The sequence below is a fragment of the Sus scrofa genome, chromosome 5, assembly GCF_054392235.1.
Source record: "Sus scrofa isolate SSC_HxYL_T2T_F1_AM1 chromosome 5, Sscrofa_HxYL_maternal_Yorkshire_Landrace_v2.0, whole genome shotgun sequence".
NCBI classification, from domain to species: Eukaryota; Metazoa; Chordata; class Mammalia; order Artiodactyla; family Suidae; genus Sus; species Sus scrofa.
This window is the reverse complement of record NC_139387.1, coordinates 18,316,463-18,341,862: the sequence shown is the minus strand read 5'-3', so window position 1 is coordinate 18,341,862 and position 25,400 is coordinate 18,316,463. Positions and strand designations below refer to the sequence as shown.

The 25,400-nt window shown below is 42.7% G+C and overlaps 2 protein-coding genes across 20 annotated transcripts in view; one reads left to right on the top strand and one right to left on the bottom strand.

Moving 5' to 3' along the window:
- LARP4 (La ribonucleoprotein 4) overlaps positions 1-25,400 on the bottom strand; it is a 176,112-nt gene that overhangs the window by 84,299 nt on the left and 66,413 nt on the right. The window lies entirely within an intron of this gene.
- The window catches only part of FAM186A (family with sequence similarity 186 member A), a 61,766-nt gene that overhangs the window by 10,968 nt on the left and 25,398 nt on the right, over positions 1-25,400 (top strand). The window contains exons 2-4 of the mRNA XM_021093091.2: positions 2,945-3,161; positions 5,330-5,500; positions 19,423-24,337. Of these exons, the coding sequence (XP_020948750.2) occupies positions 2,945-3,161; positions 5,330-5,500; positions 19,423-24,337 (5,303 nt within the window). The remainder of the gene's footprint in view (positions 1-2,944; positions 3,162-5,329; positions 5,501-19,422; positions 24,338-25,400) is intronic.

Below are 25,400 nucleotides of genomic sequence, written 5' to 3'. Positions count from 1 at the left end.
TTTAAAAATTAAAGTAAAATTGTATGTATAATTAAATTCACCCTTTTTGAAGTTCCCATTGAGGCCCAGTGGATTAAGAACCCAATATTTTCTCTAAAAGGAGGCAGGTTCAATCCCTGGCATTGCTGAGTGGGTTAAGGATCTGGCGTTGCCATGAGCTGTGGTGTAGGTCCCAGACAGCACATGGATCTGGTATTGCTGTGGCAATGGCTAGGCTGGTAGCTGCAGCTCTGATTAGAACTCTGGCCTGGGAATTTCCATGTGCCTGCTGTAGATGCAGCCCTAAAAAGCAGAAAGAAAGAAGAAGAAAAAAGGAATTGCCAACAGTTATCTTAAATGGCTTTACTATTTTGCATTCCTACCAGGAAAGTGTAAAAGTTTCAGTTTGTCTACAGCCTTGTCTGTGCTTAGAACTGTCATCATTTGTTTAGATCTTCCTGGATTTCTTTCATCACTGTTTTGTAATTTTCAATGTATAGATCTTGCACTTATCTTGTTAGATTCATACTTAAGTATTTCATGCTTTTAGTGTATTTGCAAGTGGTACTATTTTATCAAATTTTAATTCCAATTATTTATTGCTAGTGTATAGAAATATGATTATTTTTTGCTTTTTTTTTTTAGGGTTACACCCATGGCACATGGAGGTTCCCAGGCTAGGGGTCAAATTGGAGTTGCAGCTGCTGGCCTTCACCGCAGCCACAAAAACATCAGATCTGAGCCGAGTCTGTGACCTCCTGCCAAACCCGGATCCTTAACTCACTGAGAAAGGCCAGGGATTAAACCCGCATCCTGGAGTTTCTCTTGTGGCGAAGTGGAAATGAATCTGACTAGTATACATGAAGATGCTCAGGTCTCGCTTTGCTGTGGCTGTGGTATAGGCCCGCAGCTGTAGTTCTGATTCAACCCCTAGCCTGGGAACTTCCATATGCAGCGGGTGTGGCCCTAAAAAGCAATAAATAAATAAATAAATAATAAAAATAATAATAATTTAGGCAGGATTGGGCCAGATCTTCAATGTGGGTACTGTCCATTGCATTGTAGGATGGGTTGGCATCCCTTAGCATCCTTTACTAAATAGAATAAATCCTCCCAGTCATTGGTACAACCAAAAATGCTTCCACAAATTTCTTTTCCTTTTTTTTAATTTTTACTTTTATAATGATTTTTCTTTTTTCTTTTTGTCTCTTTAGGCCTGCACCCACAGCATATGGAGGTTCCCAGGCTAGGGGTCGAATCAGAACTGAAGCCACCGTCCTACGCCACAGCCACAGCAATTGCAACGCAGGGTTCAAGCCGCATCTGCAGCCTACACTGCAGCTCATTGCAATGCCGGATCCTTAACCCACTGAGCAGGGCCAGGGATTGAACCCACGTCCTCATGGATACTAGTTGAGTTCGTTAACTTCTGAGCCACGACAGGAACTCTGCTTCTACAAATTTCTGAATGGCACATTTGAGCAAGTAACTACCCACATTGAGAACTACTGGGATAAAGTGATGAACAGAAGAAATTTGTTGATAGACTTTTTTTATTTTATTTTGTCTTTTTAGGGCTGCACCCTAGGCATATGGAAGTTCCAACGTCAGGAGTCCAATCGGAGCTGCAGCTGCCAGCCTACGCCACAGCCACAGCAACACAGGATCCAAGCCATGTCTGTGACCTACACCACAGCTCACAGCAATGCTGGATCCCTAAGCCAGTGAGCAAGGCCAGGGATTGAACCTGAGTTCCCATGGATATTGAATCCTCAGACTCGTTACTGCTGAGCCACAATGGGAACGTCCTGTTGATAGACTTTTGAGGAGGGGGGATAACAAAATAAGAGTCATGCTGAGGAATGTTCTGATAGGTGATTTCCAGGGGAAGGGTTAAGTAAAGAAAAAAAAGTAATCTCCTTTAACTAATAAGCTAATTAGTTTGTTTATAGCAGCCACAGTTTATTTGTTTTTTTTTTTTTCTTTTTTAGAGCCACACCCTGCGGCATATTGAGGTTTCCAGGCTAGGAGTCTAATCAGAGCTGTTGCTGCTAGCCTACACCACAGCTCACAGCAATGCCAGATCCTTAACCCACTGAGCAAGCCCAGGGATCGAACCTACAACCTCATGATTCCAAGTTGGATTTGTTACTGCTGCACCACAACAGGAACTCCCTATAGCAGCCACAGTTTATAAGGCATTTTCATACAACTTAACATGTCTCACATCAACTGTGTACTTAGCATCCTCATTATTTTACTCTGAGAGGAGTCAGGGTAGCTCACAATTGTTAAGTAATTTACTATAAGTCATTTTAACAAAGGAGCTAGATTGGAATCCAGATATGGCTTCAAACCTAATATTCCTTTCATTATGTCATAGCAATACTAAGATGAAGGCAGAGAAAAAATGGCAGGGGTGGGTGGGCACTGAACCTGCAGCATTCAAAAGTTCCTGTGCCAGGGATCAAACTTCCCCCACAGCAGTGACAGCACCAAGTCGTTAAATGCTAGGTCGCTATGGAACTCCAAGAAAATTTGTATTTATTTATTTATTTAATTTTTTTAGAGCCACACCTGCGCTATATGGAAGTTCCCAGGCTAGGGGTTGAATTGGAGCTACAGCTTCTGGCCTATTCCACAGGGACAGCAGTGTCAGATCTGAGCTGCATGTTCGAACTAAACCTCAGCTCGAGACAACGCTGGATCCTTAACCCAATTAGTGGGGCCAGGGATCAAACCTGAGTCCTCATGGATACTAGACTAGTTGGGTTCGTTTTTGCTGAGCCACAACTCTAACTCTGAAAAACATTTTAAAGGAAAATCTGAGACTCACAGAAGAGCTAGAATTAGCAGGACTTTAATTAGGTAGCTTCATAGTGACTGTTAATGACATTCTGGGAGAAAAGTAAAGCTTATTGTCAAACTGAGGATTTATTAATATATTCTCTCCTTATTCTTATAGGACCTTAATATGCAGCTGAATGACATAATGGTTAATGTGCAACGGATAATAAATCGATATAGTATTGATGAGCATGTGCACTCTGGAAGGAAAATATCCCTTTCAGAACATAAGAAAAGGAGAACAAGTTTGCTGGAGAAAATAGTTAATTGTGCTAAGGCTGCTGAAATTAAAGAAAAGACTCTTGCCTTCCTCCTGGCCTGGTTGGAAGAATGGAGTAAGTTTCCAGGAGTGGTTTAAAGTTAATGAAAAAGCCAGAAGACAGAATTTTCAGTAAATTTTGAGGGATTAGAAGAAGATTAAAGAAGAAAAACTAAGGAGGTTATTTAGAGAACAACCTTCTTCTCTGTTCCAGTAAGAATAAAATAGGGAGAATATAAGCTTGCTTACTTAGTCTTGGCTACCCCAGCCTCCTTGCCTTTCTTCAAGCATGCCGGCAAGTTCTTGCCCAGGGCCTTTATGTTTCTATTTCCTTGCCTGGAACATTTTCTTGGGCCAGGGAATCCAAGCTGAAACTGGGAACTACACCACAGCTATGGCAACCCTGGCTCCCTTTCTCTAGTTGGATTCGTCTGCTGAGCTGCGACAGGAACTCCATACCTCACTTTAAAATGAAAAACGTTCTCTGTATTTCCTGTTGTGGCTCAGGAGTAACGAACCCAACTAGTATCCATGAGGACTGGGGTTCGATCCCTGGCGTCACTCCGTGGGTTAAGAATCCGGCGTTGCTGTGAGCTGAGGTGTAGGTGATAGACGCACCTCAGATTCCAAGTTGTGGTTGTGGTGTAGGCTGGTCCTGTAGTTTGATTCCACCTCTAGCCTGGGAACTTCCATATGCCTCAGGTGCAGTCCTCAAAAGACCAAAAAAAAAAAAAAAAAAAAAAAAAAAAAAAAAAAAGAAGAAAAACGAGTTATTCTCTGACCATCCCCATTCTTTATTTCCTGGAACTATCTAATATCCTTTACTTTTCTCTATTTTTTGTCTATAGCATTTCTTACAATTTGACATGCTATATAATTAGCGTTTTTTAAATTTTGTGCCTCTTTTCATTAGAACGTAAATTGGAGTTCTTGATGTGGAGCAGCGGAAACGAATCTAACTAGGAACCATGAGGTTGCAGGTTTGATCCCTGGCCTCGCTCAGTGGGTTAAGGATCTGGCATTGCCATGAGCCGTGGTGTAGGCTGCAGATGTGGCTTGGATCTTGCGTTGCTACGGCTGTGGTGTAGGCAGGCAGCTGTAGCTCTGATTTGACCCCCTAGCCTAGGAACTTCCATATGCCATGGGTGCGGGCCTAAAAAGCAAAAAGAAAAGAAAGAAAGATAAAGAAAGAAAGAAAAAGAAAAGAATGTAAATAATTTGAGGTCAGGGAATTTGTTTTAATCAATGCTGTATTTTCAGGATCTAGAACAATACATGACAGAGGCATGTACTAGGTTTTTTTGTTTTTTGTTTTGTCTTTTTGTCTTTTTTAGGGCTGCATGGAGGTTCCCAGCCTAGGGTCTAAACAGAGCTGTAGCTGCCAGCATATGCCACAGCCACAGCAACTCCAGATCCAAGCTGTGTCTTTCGACCTACACCACAGCTCACGGCAACACTGGATATTTAACTCACTGAGCGAGGCCAGGGATCGAACTGCAACCTCATGGTTCCTAGTCAGATTCGCTAACCACTGAGCCGCGATGGGAACCCCAAGGCATGTATTGTTGAATGAAAGAAAGAATAAGCTGAGAATACAAAAAAAGAGAAATTTCACTTAGTTACAAGAAATCTCATGTAAAAGGGTTATAAAATACTAGACAATTTACCAAAGGAATTAATTGGGGTTTAGATCCCCAATATCAAAGCACAGTTTCACATTTAGTCAGAGAACTAAGCTAAATAGACACCTTTAATTATTTTGTTTTTTTAGGGCTGCACCTTGGGCATAAGGAAGTTCACAGGCTGGGGATTGAATTAGAACTATGGCTGCTGGCCTATGCCACAGGCACAGCAACACCAGATCCGAGCCACATCTGCAACCTACACTGCTGCTCTCAGCAGCAACGCCAGATCCTTAACATACTGAATGAGGCCAGGGATTGAACCCGAATCCTCATGGATACCAGTCGGGTTCTTAATCCGCTAAGCCACAATAGGAACTCGTCTAGACACTTTTAACCAGATTCATATTTTCGTGACCAAGACTTACCATTCAGCTTTCTATTCCAAGTCTCGTCGTTTTTCATTTCCTCATAGAGACAAGCCTCGGAATAGCAATATGAAAGAGCTATATTTCCCAGTACTACAATAATATTGAGTAGTTAGCCAATATTATAAGCCTATATGATTATAATTATTTATTGTCCTGCACAAAAGCAATTTTTTTTTTTTACCCTCTTCAAGATGTCATTTTGTCTGCGATGACTGCAATTGACATCGATGAACACCACCACTGGATAGCACAAATGGAGATGTTACCGGAAACATTCAAAACCATCGAGAGCAATGTCAAGCTACTGACTAAAATTAGAGCATCTTTGCTTGAAGAAAAGAAGAAACAAAAGAAAAAATCAGGTACGTGTATAGCACAGGGAACTCTATCTAGTCACGTGTGATGGAATGTGATGGAGGATAATGTGAGAAAAAGAATGTGTGTATATATATTTATATTTAGGTATGACTGGGTCACTTTGCTGTACAGCAGAAACTGACAGAACATCGTAAATCAACCATAATAGAAAAAATAAAAATCTTAAAAAAGAGTGCTCTAAGTCACTGGAAATAGATTTAACTTTTTCTAAAAAAGAACTTTATCGATGCATTATTTCCCCATACCACAGAATTTACCCACATGAATTGCATAATTCAATCACTTTTAGTAAAAGATTTTAGACTTGTGCAACCATCACTGCAATCTAATTTTAGAACACTTTTATCATCCCCAAAAGATCCCTCAGACCTATTTGCAGTCAATCCTCTTTCCCACCCTCAGTCCCAGACGATCACTAATTTTTTTTTTCTTCTCAACATATTTGCCTTTCCAGGATATTCCAGAAAATGGAATCATATTTTACAGACTTTTATGTCTTTCATTGAGCATAATGTTCTTGAGGTTCAGCCATGTTAGAGGTCATAGCTGTAGTTTCTTCCTTTCTTTTTTTTTTCTTTTTTCTTTTTTTGTATTTTTGCCATTTCTTGGGCTGCTCCCACGGCCTATGGAGGTTCCCAGGCTAAGGGTTGAATTGGAGCTGTAGCCACCGGCCTACGCCAGAGCCACGGCAACTCGGGATCTGAGCCGCCTCTGCGACCTACACCACAGCTCACAGCAATGCCAGATCCTTAACCCACTGAGCAAGGGCAGGGATCGAACCCACAACCTCATGATTCCTAGTCGGATTCGTTAACCACTGCGCCACAACAGGAAATTCAGTAGTTTCTTCCTTTCTATTGCCAATTGTTTGCCTATACCAAACTTTGTTTACCCATTTACCAGTTCACGGACATGGGCATTGTTCTCACTCTTTGCCTTTTCTGAATAATGCTGCTATCAACACACATGTATGTTTTTGTGAGGACATAAGTTTTCATTTCTTTTTGGTAGATATCTAGGAGTAGAATTTCTATCCATTTCTATTTCTATTCATTCATTTATCTATTGCTGGTAAACTTATGTTTAACTTTTAAGAAATTGTTAACTGATTTCCCAAGTGATAACACCATTTCGCATTTCCATCAGCAAGGTATTAGGGTTCCAGTTTTTTCACATCCTCAACCATGCTTGCTTGCTTTCTTTCTGTCTGTCTTTCTTTCTTTTTTCTTTTTCCTTTTTTTGTTTTGTTGTCTTTTTAGGGCCACACTTGAGGCATATGGAAATTCCCAGGGCAGGAGTTGAACTGGAGCTATAGTCCCTAGCCTACGTCACAGCAACAAGGCATTCAAGCTGTGTCTGCGACCTGCACCACGATTCAAAGCAATTTTGGTCCTTAGCCCACTGAGCAAGGCCAGGGATCGAACCTGAGTCCTCATGGATACTGGCCGGGTTAATTACCACTGAGCCATGATGGAAACTCCCATGCTTGTTATTGTTAAAGCCTTTCTAATAGATATGAAGTGGTATCTCACTGTGCTTTTTTTTTTTTTGGCCATGTCCCCGGTATTCAGAAGTTCCTGGGCCAGGGATTGAACCCAAGCCACCTCAGTGACAACACTGAATTCTTATCCTGCTGTGCCAGGGAAATTCCCTCTCACCGTGGTCTTAATTTGCATTACTTTAATGACTAATGGTATTGAGCACTTTTTCATATGCTTATTAGTCATTCCTATATCTTCTTTTGATAAAATGTCTATTCAAATACCCATTTATATTATTGAGTTTTAAGAGTTCCTTGTATATCCTGGATACAAGTCCTTAACAGAAAAATGATTAGCAAATGTTTTCTCCAAGTCTGTAGCTTGTCTTTTCATTTCTTTTCTTTTTTTTTTCCTAGGGCTGCACCTCCGGCATATGAGGTTCCCAGGTTAGGGGTCGAATCAGAGCTGTAGCTGCCCCCCTACGAGCAACTCGGGATCCGAGCCGAGTCTGGGACCTACACCACAGCTCATGGCAACACCAGATCCTTGATCCACTGAGCAAGGCCAGGGATCAAACCAGCAACCTCATGGTTCCTAGTTGGATTCATTTCCGCTGCGCCATGACCGGAACTCTGTCTTTTCATTTTCTTAATGGTACCTTGAAGCCCAAAAGTGTTTAATTTTGATGAAGTTCAATCAATTCATAATTTTTCTCTTATATGGATCATAGTTTTAGTGTTGTATTAAGAACTTGTGTCAGGGAGTTCCCGTCGTGGCGCAGTGGTTAACGAATCTGACTAGGAACCATGAGGTTTCGGGTTCCATCCCTGGCCTCCCTCAGTGGGTTAAGGATCCGGCGTTGCCGAGAGCTGTGGTGTAGGTTGCAGTCGCGGCTCAGATCCCTTGTTGCTGTGGCTCTGGCGTAGGCCAGAGGCTACAGCTCTGATTAGACCCCTAGCCTGGGAACCTCCATATGCCACAGAAGCGACCCAAAGAAATAGCAAAAAGACAAAAAAAAAAAAAAAAAAAAAAAAAAAGAAAAGAACTTGTGTCAGGGTTCAACCATGGACCCAGAAACAGAAGGGGGTTACATATAATCTAACTATCTGCCTATCTACCTATTTGTCTATCTATCACATTGTAATTGAGGAACATACTTCGTATTATTTTAATCCTTTTAAATTTATTGACACTTGCTTTATAGTCTAGTACACTAGTATGATCTATTCTGGAGAGTGTTCCATGTGTGGGTTTTTTGGTTTTGTTTTTTTTTTTTTTGTCTTTTGTCTTTTGTCTTTTTAGGGCAGCACCCGAGGCATATGGAGGTTCCCAGGCTAGGGGTCTAATTGGAGATGTAGCCCTTGGCCTTCCAGAGCCACAGCAACCCGGGATCCGAGCCGCGTCTGCGACCTACACCACAGCTCACGGTAACGCTGGATCCTTAACCCATTGAGCAAGGCCGGGGATGGAACCCACAACCTCATGGTTCCTAGTCGGATTCGTTAACCACTGAGCCACAACCTCCATGTGTTCTTGAAAAGAATAATCATTGTTGGGCAGAGGGTTTATAATGGGGGTTGGGAGTTCCCATCGTGGCTCAGCGGAAACGAATCTGACCAGCATCCTTGAGGACGCAGTTTTGATCCCTGACCTCTCTCAGTGGGTTAAGGATCTGGCATTGCCGTGAGCTGTGGTGTAGGTTGAAGAGGTGGCTTGGATCTGGCATTGTTGTGGCTGTGGTGTAGGCCAGTGGCTGCAGCTCTGATTCAACACCTAGCCTGGGAACTTACATATGCCATGGGTGCAGCCCTAAAAAGACAAAATAAAATAAAATAAAATAAAATATACTGTGTTTTTTTTTTTTTGGACTTCCTGTTGTGGCGCAGCAGAAACAAATTGACTAGAACCCATGATGTTTTGGGTTCGATCCCTGTCCTTGCTCAGTGGGTTAAGGAATGATGTTGCCTCAAGCTGTGGTGTAGGCTGGCAGCTGTAGTTTGGATTGGCCCTCTATCCTGGGAACTTCCATATACCTCGGCTGAGGCCCTAAAAAGCAAAAAAAAAAAAAACATATATATATATATATATATACACACACACATATATATATGTATATATATTTATATGTGTGTGTATATATATGTGTGTATGTATATATACTGGTTTTGTTGTTGTTGTTCTTTGTTTTCATTTTTGGCTGCCCCACAGCATATGGCTCTCCTGGGCCAGGAATCAGATCCAAGCTGCAGTCATGACCTAAGCCACAGCTGCAGCAACGCCAGATTCTTAGCCCACTGTGCCAGGCCAGGGATCAAACCCACATGCCAGTGCTTCCAAGATGCCACTAATCTCATTGTGCCACAGTGGGAGTTCCTGTTGTGTTGTTCTAGTTTTCTATGTATATCTTTACTGATTTTCTATCTAGTTGTTCTATCCATTACCAAGAGTGGGATAAAATAAAAGAAAAAATACACTAAAAAACAAAGCAAAACAAAAAATCCTGCATCCCAGTGTTCCCAAGATGCCACTGATTCAGTTGTGTCACAGTGGGAACTCCTGTAGAATCTTTTTTTTTTTTTTGGTCTTAAAGTCTATTTTGTCTGATATTAGTATAGTCTCTCTAGCTCCTTTATGGTTACTGCTAGCAAGATTGAATCAAAGATGTGTTACTTATAGTTGGATCTTTTGGTGTTTTCTTTAATACTATCTGGCAATCTCTGACTTTTGATTGGAGTGTTTAATTCATTCATATTGAATGTAATTATTGATATGGTTGGATAAATACCTGCTATTTTACTGTTTTTCTAATTCTCCTATTCTTCTTCTCCTCTTTTCTTTCTTTCTTTTTTTTTTTTTTTGCTTTTTAGGCACATATATTTATGTCACACATATGGCATATTGAAGTTCCCAGGCTAGGGATCAAATCAGAGCTGTGCCTGCCTCCTTATGCCACAGCCACAGTAACGCAGGATCCGAGCTGCATCTGTGACCTACACCACAGCTCACAGCAATGCCAGATCCTTTAACACACTGAGCGAGGCCAGGGATCGAACCTGCATCCTCATGGATGCTAGTCATGTTCGATCCACTGAGCCACAGCGGGAACTCCCATATTCTCTTCTTTACTGCCCTCTGTATTAAACAGATTTATTTATTTATTTATTTTTAGCCACACCCGAGGCATGTGGAAGTTCCCAGGCCAAGGATCTAACCCACACTGCAGTTGCTACTTACACACAACTGCATAATACCAGATCCTTAACCCACTGTACCAAAATGGAACTTCCCTCACATTCATTTTAAATTTAATTTTTTCCCCCTTTTTCAGCCACCCCCAAAGTATATGGAAATTCCCAAGTCAGGGACTGAACCCACACCTCAGCAGCAGTTTGAGCTGCTGCAGAGACACTACCAGATCAACACTGCACCATAGCGGGAACTCCTCACATTCTCTTGGGCCGCTCCCGAGGCATATGGAGGTTCCCAGACTAGGAGTCGAATCAGAGCTGTAGCCTCTGGCCTACGCCAGAGCCACAGCAACATGGGATCCAAGCCAAGTCTGCAATCTACACCACAGCTCACGGCAACGCTGGATCCTTAACCCACTGAGCGAGGCCAGGGATCGAACCCGCAATCTCACGGTTCCTAGTCAGATTCGTTAACCACTGCGTCACGATGGGAACTCCCCTCCTTAGGTTTTCTTGGCTGATAGTTTCTCAGACTTTTCTTTGTGTTTGATGTCCTTGACAGGTTTGAGGTTACCAGTCATGCATACTGTAAGATGCCCCTCTGTTGGAATTCATCTGATAATTTTCTCATATTCATCCTGGGGTTATGGGGTTTTGGGAGAAAGCTCATAGAGGTAAAGTACCATTGTCACAATATCATTTCAAGGGTACATATTATCAAGTGATTTATGACTGGATGTTGACCTTGATCACCTAGCTAAAATACTGCTTGTCAGGTTTCTCCACTGCAAACTTATTCTTTTCCCTCATTTTCCATACTGTGCTCTACAAAAGGAAGTCTGTATGTGTAGCTCACATTAAAGGAATGGGGAGTTATGCTCCTCTTCCTCTGGGGTGGAGCAGCTATATAAATTATTCAAAATTTTTATGCACAAGAGTCTGTCTACCTAGTAATTTATTATTAATTCAAAATGAACTCACTCTAATACTTTGGGTTATAATCCAGTACTACTTTATTTTCTCAATCAAGTTGTTCCAGCTTTGGCCATCAACACCTCTTTCAGCTGGTTCCTGTGCCTCTTGGACATATCCAGTTAATGTGGTTTATTCTCATCTTTTTATTTTTAGCATTTCCTTACTTTCTGATACTTACAAGATGCTTCAGATTCATCTTGAATGTTTCCTGCCTCAATCCTATGATCTGGCATTTCTCCAAGGATTTCTATTTTTTTTAATTGGAGAACAGTATTAAAAACGAAGATCTGGGAGTTCCTGTCCTGGCTCAGAGGTAACGAACCTGACTAGTATCCATGAGGATGAGGGTTCGATCCCTGGCCCCACTCAGTGGGTTAAGGTTCTGGCAGTGCCAAAAGCTGTGGTGTAGGTTGCAGATACGGCTCGGATCTGGCATTGCTGTGGCTGTGGCGTAGGTCAGCAGCTGTAGCTCTGATTTCACCCCTAGCCTGGGAACTTCCATATGCTGCACCTGCAGCCCTAAAAAAACAAACAAAACAAAACAAAACAAAAAAATAAGATCTGATTGCTAGGTGTGGTCAGTGCTATTATGGCATGTAAATTCCATTCAGCCCTCTCAATGTGACAGAGCAACGAAAAAACGTGTGTATGAATAACCCATAAATATACACATATCTATAAATATTTTGTATATAATCTTATGTAATTTCTTTAAGCTAAACATGAGTTCTTTTTTTTTTTTTTTGTCTTTTTAGGGCCACACTCATATGGAAGTTCCCAGGCTAGAGGTCAAATCGGAGCTGTAGCTGTTGGACACAGCTAACACAGCCACAGCCATGCCAGATTTGAGCCGTGTCTGCAACCTTCACACAGCTCAAGGCATTGCCAGATCCTTAACCCACTGAGTGGGCCCAGGGATTGAACCCACATCCTTGTGGATCCTAGTTGGGTTCATTACCGCTGAGCCACAACAGGAACTCCTAAACATGAGTTCTTCTTTTCTTTTTTTTTTTTTTTTTGCCTTTTTCTAGGGCAGCTCCCACGGCATATGGAGGTTCCCAGGCTAGGGGTCTAATCAGAGCTGTAGCCACTGGCCTATGCCAGAGCCACAGCAGCGTGGGATCCAAGCCACATCTGCCATCTACACCATAGCTCATGGCAACGCCAGATCCTTTTAACCCACTGAGGGAGGCCAGGGATGGAACCCGAAACCTCATGGTTCCTAGTCAGATTCATTAACCACTGCGCCACAACGGGATCCCCTAAACATGAGTTCTTATTCATGCTTTTAACTCTTAACTCTAATTCATTATCACATGGGTCATTCTAGCTCCCTCCCCTTTCTTACAGGTAAATTCCTACCCAAACAATGAGAAACCTGTTCCTATCATCTGCCATGCATTTACTCAATTTTCAGTTCCAGTATACATGTACAGCAGTATCAGAATTATTAATCCATACCTCTGTGGGAACTACTTATCAACTAGAATATGGCCCTCATATGTAGTTCATTTTGCCTTTAAAATGAACTTACAATGCCTTACAGAATCCTTTCATTTCCAGTTTCTTAGATCAGCAACACTTCCCCGGCCCCACCCCTCCAGTTTCTTTCAGTGAGGTTGTGTCATATCTTTCTGGTACAATTAGATTCTCTTATCACAGTCTGAATTTCCTCCTGGATTCCCCCGACCTCCTAGATGGTTATTTTTAAACATGCACCTATACTATTTCACTCTTTGTACTGTAGAGTTCTGTGTTATGTGTCCACCATTACGGCAGCATAAGGAATAGTTTCTCCTTCCTAAAAATGCCTTTGGGAGTTCCCGTCGTGGCTCAGTGGTTAACAAATCCGACTAAGAACCATGAGGTTGCGGGTTCGATTCCTGGCCTTGCTCAGTGGGTTAAGGATCCGGCGTTGCCGTGAGCTGTGGTGTAGGTCGCAGACGTGGCTTGGATCCCACGTTGCTGTGGCTCTGGTGTAGGCCAGAGGCTACAGCTCTGATTAGACCCCTAGCCTGGGAATCTCCATATGCCACAGAAGTGGCCCTAGAAATGGCAAAAAAAAAAACGGACCAAAAATAAAAAATAAATAAGTAAATAAATAATAAATAAATAAAATTATAAAAAAATAAATTAAAAAAAATGCCTTTGTATCATCCTTCCCTTCTCTCTCCAGGACCCTGGCATATCACTGTTTTTTAGTGTCCCTGTAGTTTTGACTTATGAATAATGTCATATAATTGCAATTACGCAGTATATAGCTTTCTCAGACTGGTTTCTCTCTCTAGCAATTTACATTTAAGTTTCCTCCACATTTTGGGAGGGGTGAATAACTTATTTTTTTTGGAGTTCCTGTCGTGGCTCAATAGTTAACAAATCTGACTAGGAACCTTGAGGTTGCGGGTTCGATCCCTGGCCTTGCTTGATGGGTTAAGGATCTGGCATTGCCGTGACCTGTGGTGTAGGTCACAGACGCAGCTCGGATCCTGCGTTGCTGTGGCTGTGGCATAGGCCGACAGCTACAGTTCCGATTAGACCCCTAGCCTGGGAACCTCCATATGCCTCAGGTACAGCCCTAGAAAAGGCAAAAAACAAACAAAAAACCCTTATTTTTTATTGCTGAATAATATTCCATTGTACAGGTGTACCACAGTTTATCTACCTATTGAAGGACATTTTGGCTGCTTCCAGGTTTTGGTGATTCCTATAAATATTCTCAAGCAAGTTTTTTGTGTGGACATAAGCTTTCACATTAATTGGTCAAATACCTAGAAGCATGATCAGTGGATCAAATGCTAAGACTACATTACTCTGCAAGTAATTTTGTAAGAAACTGCCAAACTGTCTACTCAAGTATCTGTACCATTTTTCATTCTCACCAGCAATTAACAAGAGTTCCTGTTGCTCCATATGCTTTTCATCATTTTAGCTCTTTTAATATATATGTAAAAGTACCTCACTGTAATTTCACTTCTCTAATGACAAGTGATATTGAGCATCTTTTCGTATGCTTACTTGCTGTTGGTATATATTATTTCTTTTTTTTTCATTTGAACACTCACTCATGTATTTATTCTTTCATTTTGTAATCATACATGCATTCATTCAAAACATTTACCAAGTATTTATTGCATGTTACTTGTCTTGGAAGGTGAGGAAGGAAGGCAGTTCTTTAACTTTCTATGCAAAACTATTTCCTTTTTCCCATTTTTTAGTTTTTTGCTTTTTAGGGTCACACCTGCAGCATATGAAAGTTCCCAGGCTAGGGGTTGAATTGGAGCTGCAGCTGCCAGCCTTCACCACAGCCACAGCAACTTGGGATCCGAGCCATGTCTGTAACCTACACCACAGCTCACAGCAACACCGGATCCCTGACTCACTGAGGGAGGCCAGGGATCGAACCCGCATTCACATGGATACTAGTGGGATTCGTTTCTGCTGTGCCACAATGGAAACTCCCTCCATTTTTAAAAAAGTTTTATTGAAGTATAGCTGATTTACAATGTTGTGATAATTTCTACTGTACAATGAAGTGATTCAGTTATACATGTACACACATCCATTCCTTTTCAGATTCTTTTCCCATATAGACCATCACAGAATGTTGGGTAGACTTCCCTGTGCTATCCAGTACTCCTCCATTGGCCAATCATTCCATATACCACAATGTGCATATGCCAATCCCAAACCGCTAGTCCATGCCTCCCGTCTATCCCCTTTAGTAACCATAAGTTTGTTTTCAAGTCTGTGAGTCTGTTTCTGTTCTGCAGATAAGTTTGTTTGTATCCTTTTTAAAGATTCATCATACAAGTGATATCATATGATATTTATCTTTCACCATCTGACTAACTTCTCTTAATATGATACTCTCTAGGTCCATTCATTTTGCTAAAAATGACATTGTTTCATTCTTTTTTATGGCTTAGTAATATTCCATTGTATATTGTACCACATCGTCTTTATCCATCCCTCTATTGATGAACGTTTAGGTTGCTTCCATGTCTTGAATATTGTAAACAGTGCTGTAATAAACATTGGGATGTATGTATCTTTTTGAATTATGGGCTTTCTCTGGCTAGAAGCTCAGGAGTGGAATTGCTGGTATATATTACTTCTTACCTTCATTAAAAAAAAAATTAGAGTTGTACATGCATACTACCTTGGGAAGCATGTACTTATTTCAGTGAATGAATGTGACAGCTCTTCTGTAATACACTTAGAGAAGAATTTAAAAACACATGCAATAAGGATGGTTATGAGAGTTGTACATGCATGCTGCTTTGGGAAGATTGTTATTTCAAGGAATGGCTGTCTTACCTTCTAGGAATCTAGCATCAAATTTACTGGTGTTTTTTTGTTTTGTTTTGTTTGTTGGCCTCGTCCACAACGTGCAGAAATTCCCTGGCCAGGGATTGAACCTGTACCGCAGTAGCAGTTGGAACCACAGCAGTGAAAACATTGGATCCTTAACTTGCTGCACCACAAGAGAATTCTGCTGGTTATTTTTGGAGAATAATTTTGCTGGATATAGAATTCTTGGTTAGCAGTGTTATTCTTTCAGCAGTTTAAATATATCATCCCACTGCCTTCTGTCTCCACTCTTTCTGATAAGAAATGACCTGTTAAATTTATTGTGGTTTCCCTGTTCTTAATGAGTCATTTTTCTCTTTTTGCTTAAAGATTCTCACTTTGGCTTTTAAGAGTTTGACTATGATGTTCAAGGTATGGATCTTTTTGTGTTTATCTACTTAGAATTTGCTGAGCTTCTTGAATGTGTAGATTATGTTTTTCATTGAATTTGGAATGATTTGGCCAATACTTCTTTCTTTTTTTTGTTTTTTTGTTTTGGTCTTTTTGCCTTTTCTTGGGCCCTCCCATGGCATATGGAGGTTCCCAGGCTAGGGGTCGAGTCAGAGCTGTAGCCACCAGCCTCCACCAGAGCCACAGCAACGTGGGATCCAAGCCTCATCTGCAACCTACACCACAGCTCACAGCAACACCAGATCCTTAACCCACTGAGCAAGGGCAGGGACCGAACCCAAAACGTCATGGTTCCTAGTCAGATTCGCTAACTACTCAGCCACGATGGGAACTCCTGGCCATTATTTCTTTATATATATTTAATGTCCCTCTCTCCTCTTCTAGGATTTATATTGCTTGTATGCTTGTATGCTTGATGGTGTCCCATAGGTCTCTAAGGATTTGTTTATTTTTCTTTATTCTTTTTCCTCCTTGCTCTTCAAATTAGACAATTTCTAGTAAATCTTTTTTTTCTTTTTAAGGCCAAACCCAAGACATATGGAAGTTCCTAGGCTAGGGGTTGAATCAGAGCTGCAGCTGCCAGTTTATACCACAGCTACAGCAAGGTGGGATTCGAGACATGCCTGCAACCTACACTACAGCTTGCAGCAATGCTGGATGCTTAACCCACTGAGCAAGGCCAGGGATCAAACCTGCATTCTCATGGATACTAGCTGGGTTCTTAACCTGCTGAGCCACAATGGGAACTCCAATCTAGCATCAGATTTGCTGGTTTATTTTCTCCTGTCAGTTCAAATGTGCCGTTGAGTCCCTTTGGTGAAATTTTTTTTTTTTTTTTTTGGCTGCACTCAAGTTATGTGGAAGTTCTTCAGCCAAGGATCAAACCTACCACCTGAATCACAGCAGTGACAATATCAGATCCCCAACTGCTAGGCCACAAGGGAACGTCCCTTTGGGTGAATGTTTCATTTCAGTTGTACTACTTACTAATGCTGTTTTTTCCATTTGTATCCTTTTTTAAGATTCCACGTACAAGTGCTATCATATGATATTTATTTTTCACTGTCTAACTTCACTTAATATAATACTCTCTAGGTCCATTCATTTTGCTAAAAATGACATTATTTCATTCTTTTTTATGGCTTAGTAATATTCCACTGTATATTTTACCATATCATCTTTATCCATCCCTCTATTGATGAACATTTAGGTTGCTTCCATGTCTTGGCTATTGTAAATAGTGCTATAATGAACATTGGGGGCATGTATCTTTTTGAATTTCCATTTCTTTATCGATAGCCTCTATTTGATGAGTAATTGTCATTATACTTTTCTTCTTCTTCTTTTTTTTTTTTTAGGGCCACACCTGTGGCATATGGAAGTTCCCAAGCTAGGGGTCGAATCAGAGCTACAGCTGCAGGCCCAAGACACAGCCACAGCCACAGAGGATCCAAACTGTCTATGACCTACACCACAGCTCATGGCAACTCTGGATCTTTAACCCACTGAGTGGGGCCAGGAATTGAACCTGCATCCTCATGGATACTAGTGGGTTTCTTAACCTGCTGCACCTCAACAGGAACTCCCTAAACATATTTATAACTGCTTCTTTGCATGTCTTTTTTGTGATAAGTCCAACATCTGCCCACCTCCTCACCTTGCTCCTGAACAATATATATTGACTGATTTTTCCTATTTTTTTTGCATGTTTAATATTAAAAACTGGACATTTTGTGTCCATTGACAGATGAATGGATTAAGAAGATGTGGTACATAAATACAATAGAACATTACTCAGTCATAAAAAAGACAAAATAGGAGTTCCCGTCGTGGCGCAGTGGTTAACGAATCCGACTAGGAACCATGAGGTTGAGGGTTCGATCCCTGCCCTTGCTCAGTGGGTCAAGGTTCCAGCGTTGCCGTGAGCTGTGGTGTAGGTCGCAGACTCGGCTTGGATCCCACGTTGCTGTGGCTCTGGCATAGGCCAGCGGCTACAGCTCCGATTTGACCCCTAGCCCGGGAACCTCCATATGCCGCAGGAGTGGCCCAAGAAATGGCAAAAAGACAAAAAAAAAAAAAAGACAAAATAATGCCATTTTCAGCAACATGGATGGAACTAGAGACTCTCATAATAAGTGAAGTAATCCAGAAAGAAAAGACAAATACTATAAGATATCATTTATTTATGAAACCTGTAATATGGAAGAGATGATCCTATCTAAAAAAACAAACAAACAAAAAAAACCCCACACACAAAAAAACAGAAACAGGTCATGGCCAAGGAGAGCAGACTTGGGGTTTCCAAGGGGAAAGGGGAGGGAATGTGATGTATGGGCATTTGGGGAGTTTTGGGGATACAAACTGTTACATTTGGAATGGATGGATAATGGGACCCCACTGTACAGCACAGGGAAATGTGTGTGATTGGGTCACTTTGCTGTATGACAGAACTTGATCAAACATTATAAATCAACTACACTTTAATAAAAAAATTAAAAATGAAACATTATAGAGCAGAAAAAAGAAAAAACCTGGAAATTTTAGATTTTATATACACATACATTATATATATATATATATATATATACACACACACACACACATATATAAATTTTTTTTCTTTTTGTCTTTTGTCTTTGCAGGGCTGGACCCACAGCATAGGGAATTTCCCACGCTAGGGGTTGAATCGGAGCTGCATCTACCATCTATCCCACAGTTCACAGCAACGACAGCCATGACAGGAACTCCATATATATATGTGTGTGTATGTGTGTGTATATATTTTTTTGCCTTTTAGGCCCAGAACTGTGGTATATGGAAGTTCCCAGGCTAGGGGTAGAATCAGAGCTGCAGTTGCTGACCTACACCAACACAGGATCTGAGCCACATCTGTGACCTACACCACAGCTCATGGCAACGCTGGATCCTTAACCTACTGAGTGAGGCCAGGGATCGAACCCACATCCTCATGGATCCTAGTCGGGTTCATTACTGCTGAGCCATGATGAGAACTCCTCCCTGTGTGTGTGTGTGTGTGTGTGTGTGTGTGTGTGTGTGTGTGTATGTTTTTTTAATGGCTGTGCCCTACGCCACAGCTGTGGCAATGCCGAATTCTTAACCTACTGCACTGGGGACCAAGGATCAAACCTGTGCCCTGGCACTGCAGAGACGCTGCCTGATCCTGTTTTACCATAGTGAAAACTCTTCATTTTTGCTTTTATTTACTTTTTTTCTTTACACCTTGCTTTTATTTAAAAAAAAAAAATTTAATGGCCACATCCATGACATATGGCAGTTCCTGGGCCAGATATTGAATCCAAGCTTCAGTTGTGAGTATGCTAGATCCCCTAACCCACCTTGCCAGGCCAGGGATGGAACCCGTGCCTCTACAGTGACCAGAGATATTGAGGCTAAACTTCTTAAGCTTAAACATAGATAGAACACAATGCAAAAGAAGAAATGAGCTCTCATCATTTGAAGTTTTTATTTTTTTCCTTCTAGCGTCTAGAGGTTCTCTGTGGAAATCTTGGAAAGAAAGAGTTATAAAGCGACCTGCAACAGCTCATGCTTTAAGACCAGATCAGATGATTAGTGATGAATTTGCAACAAACAGAAAGATTTCAGAAATCCAAGATATGCTGCAGGAACTCATAGGTACTGCAATGTTCAATAAATTGGAAAACAATGCTATTAAATATATATCATCAACAATAGCAAACCTTTCTAAAGCTTTAAGTACACTAAATGATGAAGTGAAAATTATTAGCCTCCAAGGTACCAATATGTATATAAATGAGACAGATGAAAAAGGAATTTCTCTGAAGATAATACAAGATCTCAGTGAAAAAAATGAAATGCTTCAGCAGAAACTTCAAAAAGCAGAAGAAAACTATGAACAACTTCTTCGATCCAGAGGTGCAGAACTCAAAGCATTACCCACATCAGCACTGAAAGTGTTACCTGAACCTTCTCGAGAGTCATCCACGGCCACTAGCCAAGGTGGCATAGAAGACAGTATAGACAATATTTTGGCCAATGAATTTGCAAACATTGTAGATAAGTCCCAAAGAAAAGGGACCACACCTCTGGGGAGAAGGCGGAACTCAGCTATTTCACATGCAGCCCCAGTGGAAATGTTTCCTGATTTAACTGAGCAGCAGCACCCTTTACCTGAAAAAAAACAGAAAAAGTCTTCTAAAGATATCCCTGAAGATAAGGTATCAGTGGAGAAAGGTGCTGCCATTCAGGAAGATGTGCCTGATCAGCATCAGTCACAGAAACAAAAGCACACAAAAGGCCCATATGTGAAGGAGACCTCTGAATCAACTCTGAGTGATGACAAAGGTAAACAGAAAGTCTCAGGGACCAAACTCGATCACGACTTGGACTTACAAGCGCTGGAAAAGAAAAGAAAAGAAAAGAAATCCTTTTCTGAAGCCAAATCAAAGTCAGTTCCTGAAACAAAAAGCCAACATCCCCCTGCCGATTTTCCTTCTATGGACACAAAGAGCCAAGGCAGCAGAGATGGAACAAGCGGTATATGGGAACTGCTCAGGAAGGCCAAACTTGAAACTTCGCTTAGCAAAAGTCCCAATGCTTCAGAGAAAAAAGAGGAACTCACCCCTGTGTCAATGGATAAAGAGGGCAAAAAGGAGGGGGCAAAAATGAGTAGCCAGGTAGAGCCATCCAGTGTCAGCCAACTTGATTATTCCTCTGAGAAGGTAAAACTAAAAGGAAAGAAACAACAAATCTCTCCAGGAACCACTGCAAGCAAAGAAGAAAAAACTGAGGAGAAGGATATGGTGGCCCTTGCCCAGACAGTCGAGTCTCATGAACTTGTTAAAACACAACCTAGGATAACTAAAGAGACTTTAGGAACTGCAGATGACAAAAGTGAACAGAGTAACCTGGAAGCATTTCAGGAAGCCATAGTGTCATTCCTAAAAGAGAAAATCGATGCCACAGGAAAGACTTTGGATAAAAAGACAGTGCCAAAAGAAGAGTTATTATTAAAGAGAGCAGAAGTTGAAAAATTAGGAATCATAAAGTCAAAAATGGAGGAATATTTCCAAAAAGTGGCTGAAAATGTGGCAAGAATCTTGAGAAAGTACAAAGATATAAAAAATGCAGTTGGAGAGAAACCTATGAAACAAAAAAAGGTAGTCTCATTTATGCCGGGACCACATGTTCAGAAGTCGCTGAGCGCAAAGTCGGAAATTAACACCTTACTTTCACATGAGAGCCTTGACCCACTAACTGATAATTTAATACAAATGATCTTGACTGAAATCGAAAGTGAAGGAGATATCCCAGCAGCCTCAACAGTAGGGCGAGATCATAAGGAGAAGGAAAAGCAAAGGAGGGAGGAGTATTTGCAAGAGGGTCAACAAAAGAATTTTGGTACCATTTCGAAACACCAGTTGCAAGAAGAGAGGAGCTATGAGATGATAAATAAGAATTTGGAGAAGGAAGGCGCATGGCTCCCGATGAAGGAGGAAAGGCAAGAGCAACAGAAGCAGAAACAGTGGCAGGAAGAAGAGGTGTGGAAAGAACAGCAAAAACAGAGGATGTCAAAGCAGATTGAACCGGGTAAGAAGAAAAAGCAAAGGGAAGAGGAGAAAGAAAGGCGTCTGGAGGCAGAGGAGCAGCAGCTGGAAGCATGGAAGCAAAAAATGAAAGTACAAGAAGTACCTCTGGAGAAGGAGAAAGGACAGCAGATGATACAGGTTCAGAAGAAAGTGAGGTATCTGGAGCAAGAGAGCAGTTGGAAGGAAGCGGAGGAGAAGCAGAAGCCAAGGAAAAAGGCAGAGGACCAAAAAAGGCAGACGCAGAAAACAGCAAAGGAGATGAAGACTTTACAAGAACTAGTCCAGGCGCTCAGTCAAACGTCGGTGACATGGTCTCCCAGGTGGAAGAGCACACCGAAAGCCACAGCCCAGCTACACCAAAGAAAAGAGTTCGATGGGAATCTGAAGAAATTAGGGGCTCTTCCCGATGGAAAGTACCCCGTACCAATTGTTCCTCCCATCTCCACTCGACCTTCCTCACCTGGGGGCTTTTCTATTTCTGGACAGCCTCCCACAAAGTTAATCACTCTCACCCCTCAGCAGGCCCCTCTTTTTACCCCTGAAGAGGCCCAGGCACTGGGAATCACTCCCACTTCTTATCAGGTTCAGGCATTGGGGGAAACTCCTACTCCTAAAATGTCTCAGGGTTTGGGAGCAGCCCATACTCCTGAGCAGGCCTGGGCACTGGGGTTCCCTGTCACCCCTGAGCAGGCCCAGGCCCAAGGCATCACCCTCACCCCTCAGCAAGTCCAGGCACTGGGGACCCCCATCACCCCTGAGCAGGCCCAGGCACCAAGGATCCCCATCACCATTGAGCAGGCCCAGGCACTGGGGCTCCATGCCACCCCTGAGCAGGCCCAGGCACTGGGGCTCCATGCCACCCCTGAGCAGGCCCAGGCACTGGGGACCCCCATCACCCCTGAGCAGGCCCGGGCACCAAGGATCCCCGTCACCATTGAGCAGGCCCAGGCACTGGGGCTCCATGCCACCCCTGAGCAGGCCCAGGCACTGGGGATCCCTATCACTCCTGAGCAGGCCCGGGCACTGAGGATCCCCATCACTGCTCAGCAGGCCCAGGCACTAGGGATCCATGTCACCCTTCAGCAGGCCCAGGATTTGGGGGCTCCTTTCACTTTAGGACAGGCTCAAGCGTTGGGTGTTTCTCTCTCCCCAGAACAGTTTGGGGAATTAGGGGTCCATCTCACCTCAGATAAAGCCTATGCCTCAAAATCTGCCCATACCCCAGAACAAATCCAAACTTTAGGAACCCCCTTTACCCTAGGGCAGGCCCAGTCCATGGGTGTTACTCTTCTGTCTGAGCAGGACCTGATATCGAGAGCTCCTCTCAGTGATGAGCAGCCCTCAAAGCCCTGGGCTGGTTCTCCTTCAGGACACACCCTGGAAGCTGGGATCTTTACCACTACTGATAAATCTGTCATCGCACATGCTCCTCGCATTCCTAGGAAGTCCCCAGCATCATCTACTCCTATTGCTGAGAAGTCCCTGAGGTTTGAGGTCCCTTCTACTACTTTGCGGACATCTCCATTTCCTTTTACACCATCTCCTTTTGTCCCTGAGAAATCCCCAGGAATGAGGATTCCTTCAGACCCGAGGAAGCTCCTGGCACCACAGATTTTTCCTTCCCCTAGACAGATCCCAGTTTCTAAGGGTCAGTCCACCTCTGTTAAGTTCCCGACACCGGCTCCCAGCCCCATATCTCAGCTGCCTCCCATCCCAGGACAGCCTCTTGCACTGGAAGCCCTCCTCGTTTCTAGGCAAGGCTTCGTACCTGAGGACTCTCTGACTCCCCAGTCACCTCTGATGTTGAAGCCCCTTCTTGATTCTAGACAACCCCTTAGCTCTAGAGTCCCAGCCACCTCTGCACAGATTCCCAGTATCGTGGCTCCTCTCTCTCCTAGGAAGCCTTTGGTTCCTTGGGCCTCTTCCATCCCTGGGGAGCTCTTGGAATCTAGACCCTTAACCCTCTCTGAGCAGCTTCAGGCATCCCAGACCCCTGCCACCCATGACCAATCTCCCTATTTACAAGCCTCTAATATCCTTCGGCAGCATCTGCCACTACGGACTCTTCCTGGGCAAGCTTCCCCACTCTGGATCTCTCCCATACCTGGGCCTCCCCCAACACTACTGGCTCCCTCAATCTCTGGAAGGCCCCAGGAGGATTTGCCCTCTCCTGTATCTAAGACAAGTAAGGAAAGATTGTCAACTATTTTTCCTCTGAAATCTAAATCTGCATTGGTCCATCCCAGGGTGCCAAGTTTCAAGGTATCTCAAGCCCCTTTTGCCACTAAGAAGTCCCAAATATCAGAGGTCTCTGACACTTCTGAAGAAACCCAGAGACCCCGAGATCCTTTTGCCGTGGAACAGTCTAGAACACATCTCACTGATTATAGGACACCAGTATCACAAACCCCTTACATTGACGAGGAGGTCCTCCCAACTCCCATTAAGCCTGTAACATCGCTACCTTCTCCTACGACTCAACTACCCAAAACATCGCAGAGCTCGCCTTCTGAATGGGACCAGACATCCCGATTTCCCCCTATTGATAAGCCCTGGATACTGACTTCAGTTTCAGGTACCAAGAAACCCAAGATGGTTGTATCTACTTCCTACACCCAAGAGCTCAAAGAGGAGAAGTATTTTGTTGATGTGGAAGCTCAGCGGAAGAATCTGATACTCTTAAATCAGGCCACAGAAGCTTCTAAACTCCCTTCGCAGCTATACACAACAGCTAAGAAGCTCATAATTGAGACACTTCATACGGACACAGTTCAGCTGGGATACCTATTCCGAAAATACATTGCCTATAGGCTGATCCAGCGTGCAAGGTAGATGTAAATGTTGTGTCCGGTTTTCCTGATTTCAAATATCCTCCCTCATTGCTCTATAGGTACATACATAGTTGTCAGATCAGATGTTCTAAAAGATTCTCTCATAGAAGGTCTTTGGGATGGAAGCGCGCAGACACACACACACACACACACACACACACACACGTCTTTTTAGGGCTGCACCCGTGGCATATGGTTCCCAGGCTAGGGGTTGAATTGGAGCTGTAGCTGCCAGCCTACACCACAGCTACATCAGTGTCAGTTCTGAGTCACATCTGTGACCTACGCTGCAGCTTGTGGCAATGCCAGATCCTTAATCCAGTGAGTGAGGCCAGGGATAGACCTGACATCCCCATGGATACTAGTGGGGTGCTTACCCACTGAGCCACAATGGGAACTCCCAGGGACTTCTAATAAGAACTATTTTTGAATAAAGTAAATTCTGTAGAAGCTCTGTACGTAAAGATTCTACGTGTAAATGCTGAAGCACAGTTTTAGTGTTGTATTGCCACATGATCAGTGTAGTATGCCTGAAAAGCAATGATGGAGAGAACGTAAAATTAGACTAGATGTTGATAAGGAAACATTTCGTTTCCATATATGTTGAAGAAAGTCCTTAAAGATACTAAATGTTGTGGTGCCTAGATAGGATTTATATATTATTTAATTCATCAACATTAAAAAAACAGGAGTTCCCATTGTGGCTCAGTGGTTAATGAATCCGACTAGGAACCATGAGGTTTCGGGTTCGATCCCTGGCCTTGTTCAGTGGGTTGAGGATCTGGCGTTGCCGTGAGCTGTGGTGTAGGTCGAAAATGTGGCTCAGATCTGGCATTGCTGTGGCTCTGGCATAGGCTGGCGGCTAAAGGTCCGATTAGACTCCTAGCCTGGGAACCTCCATATGCCATAAGAGCGGCCCTAGAAAAGGCAAAAAGACAAAAAACAAAAAACAAACAAAAAAAAACATTAAAAAAATATTCACTACATGCCAGAGGCTGGGTTAGGCCCAGGGGATGGAGGGTGGAAGAATACACAATGGATAAGCCATATCCCTGTCTTG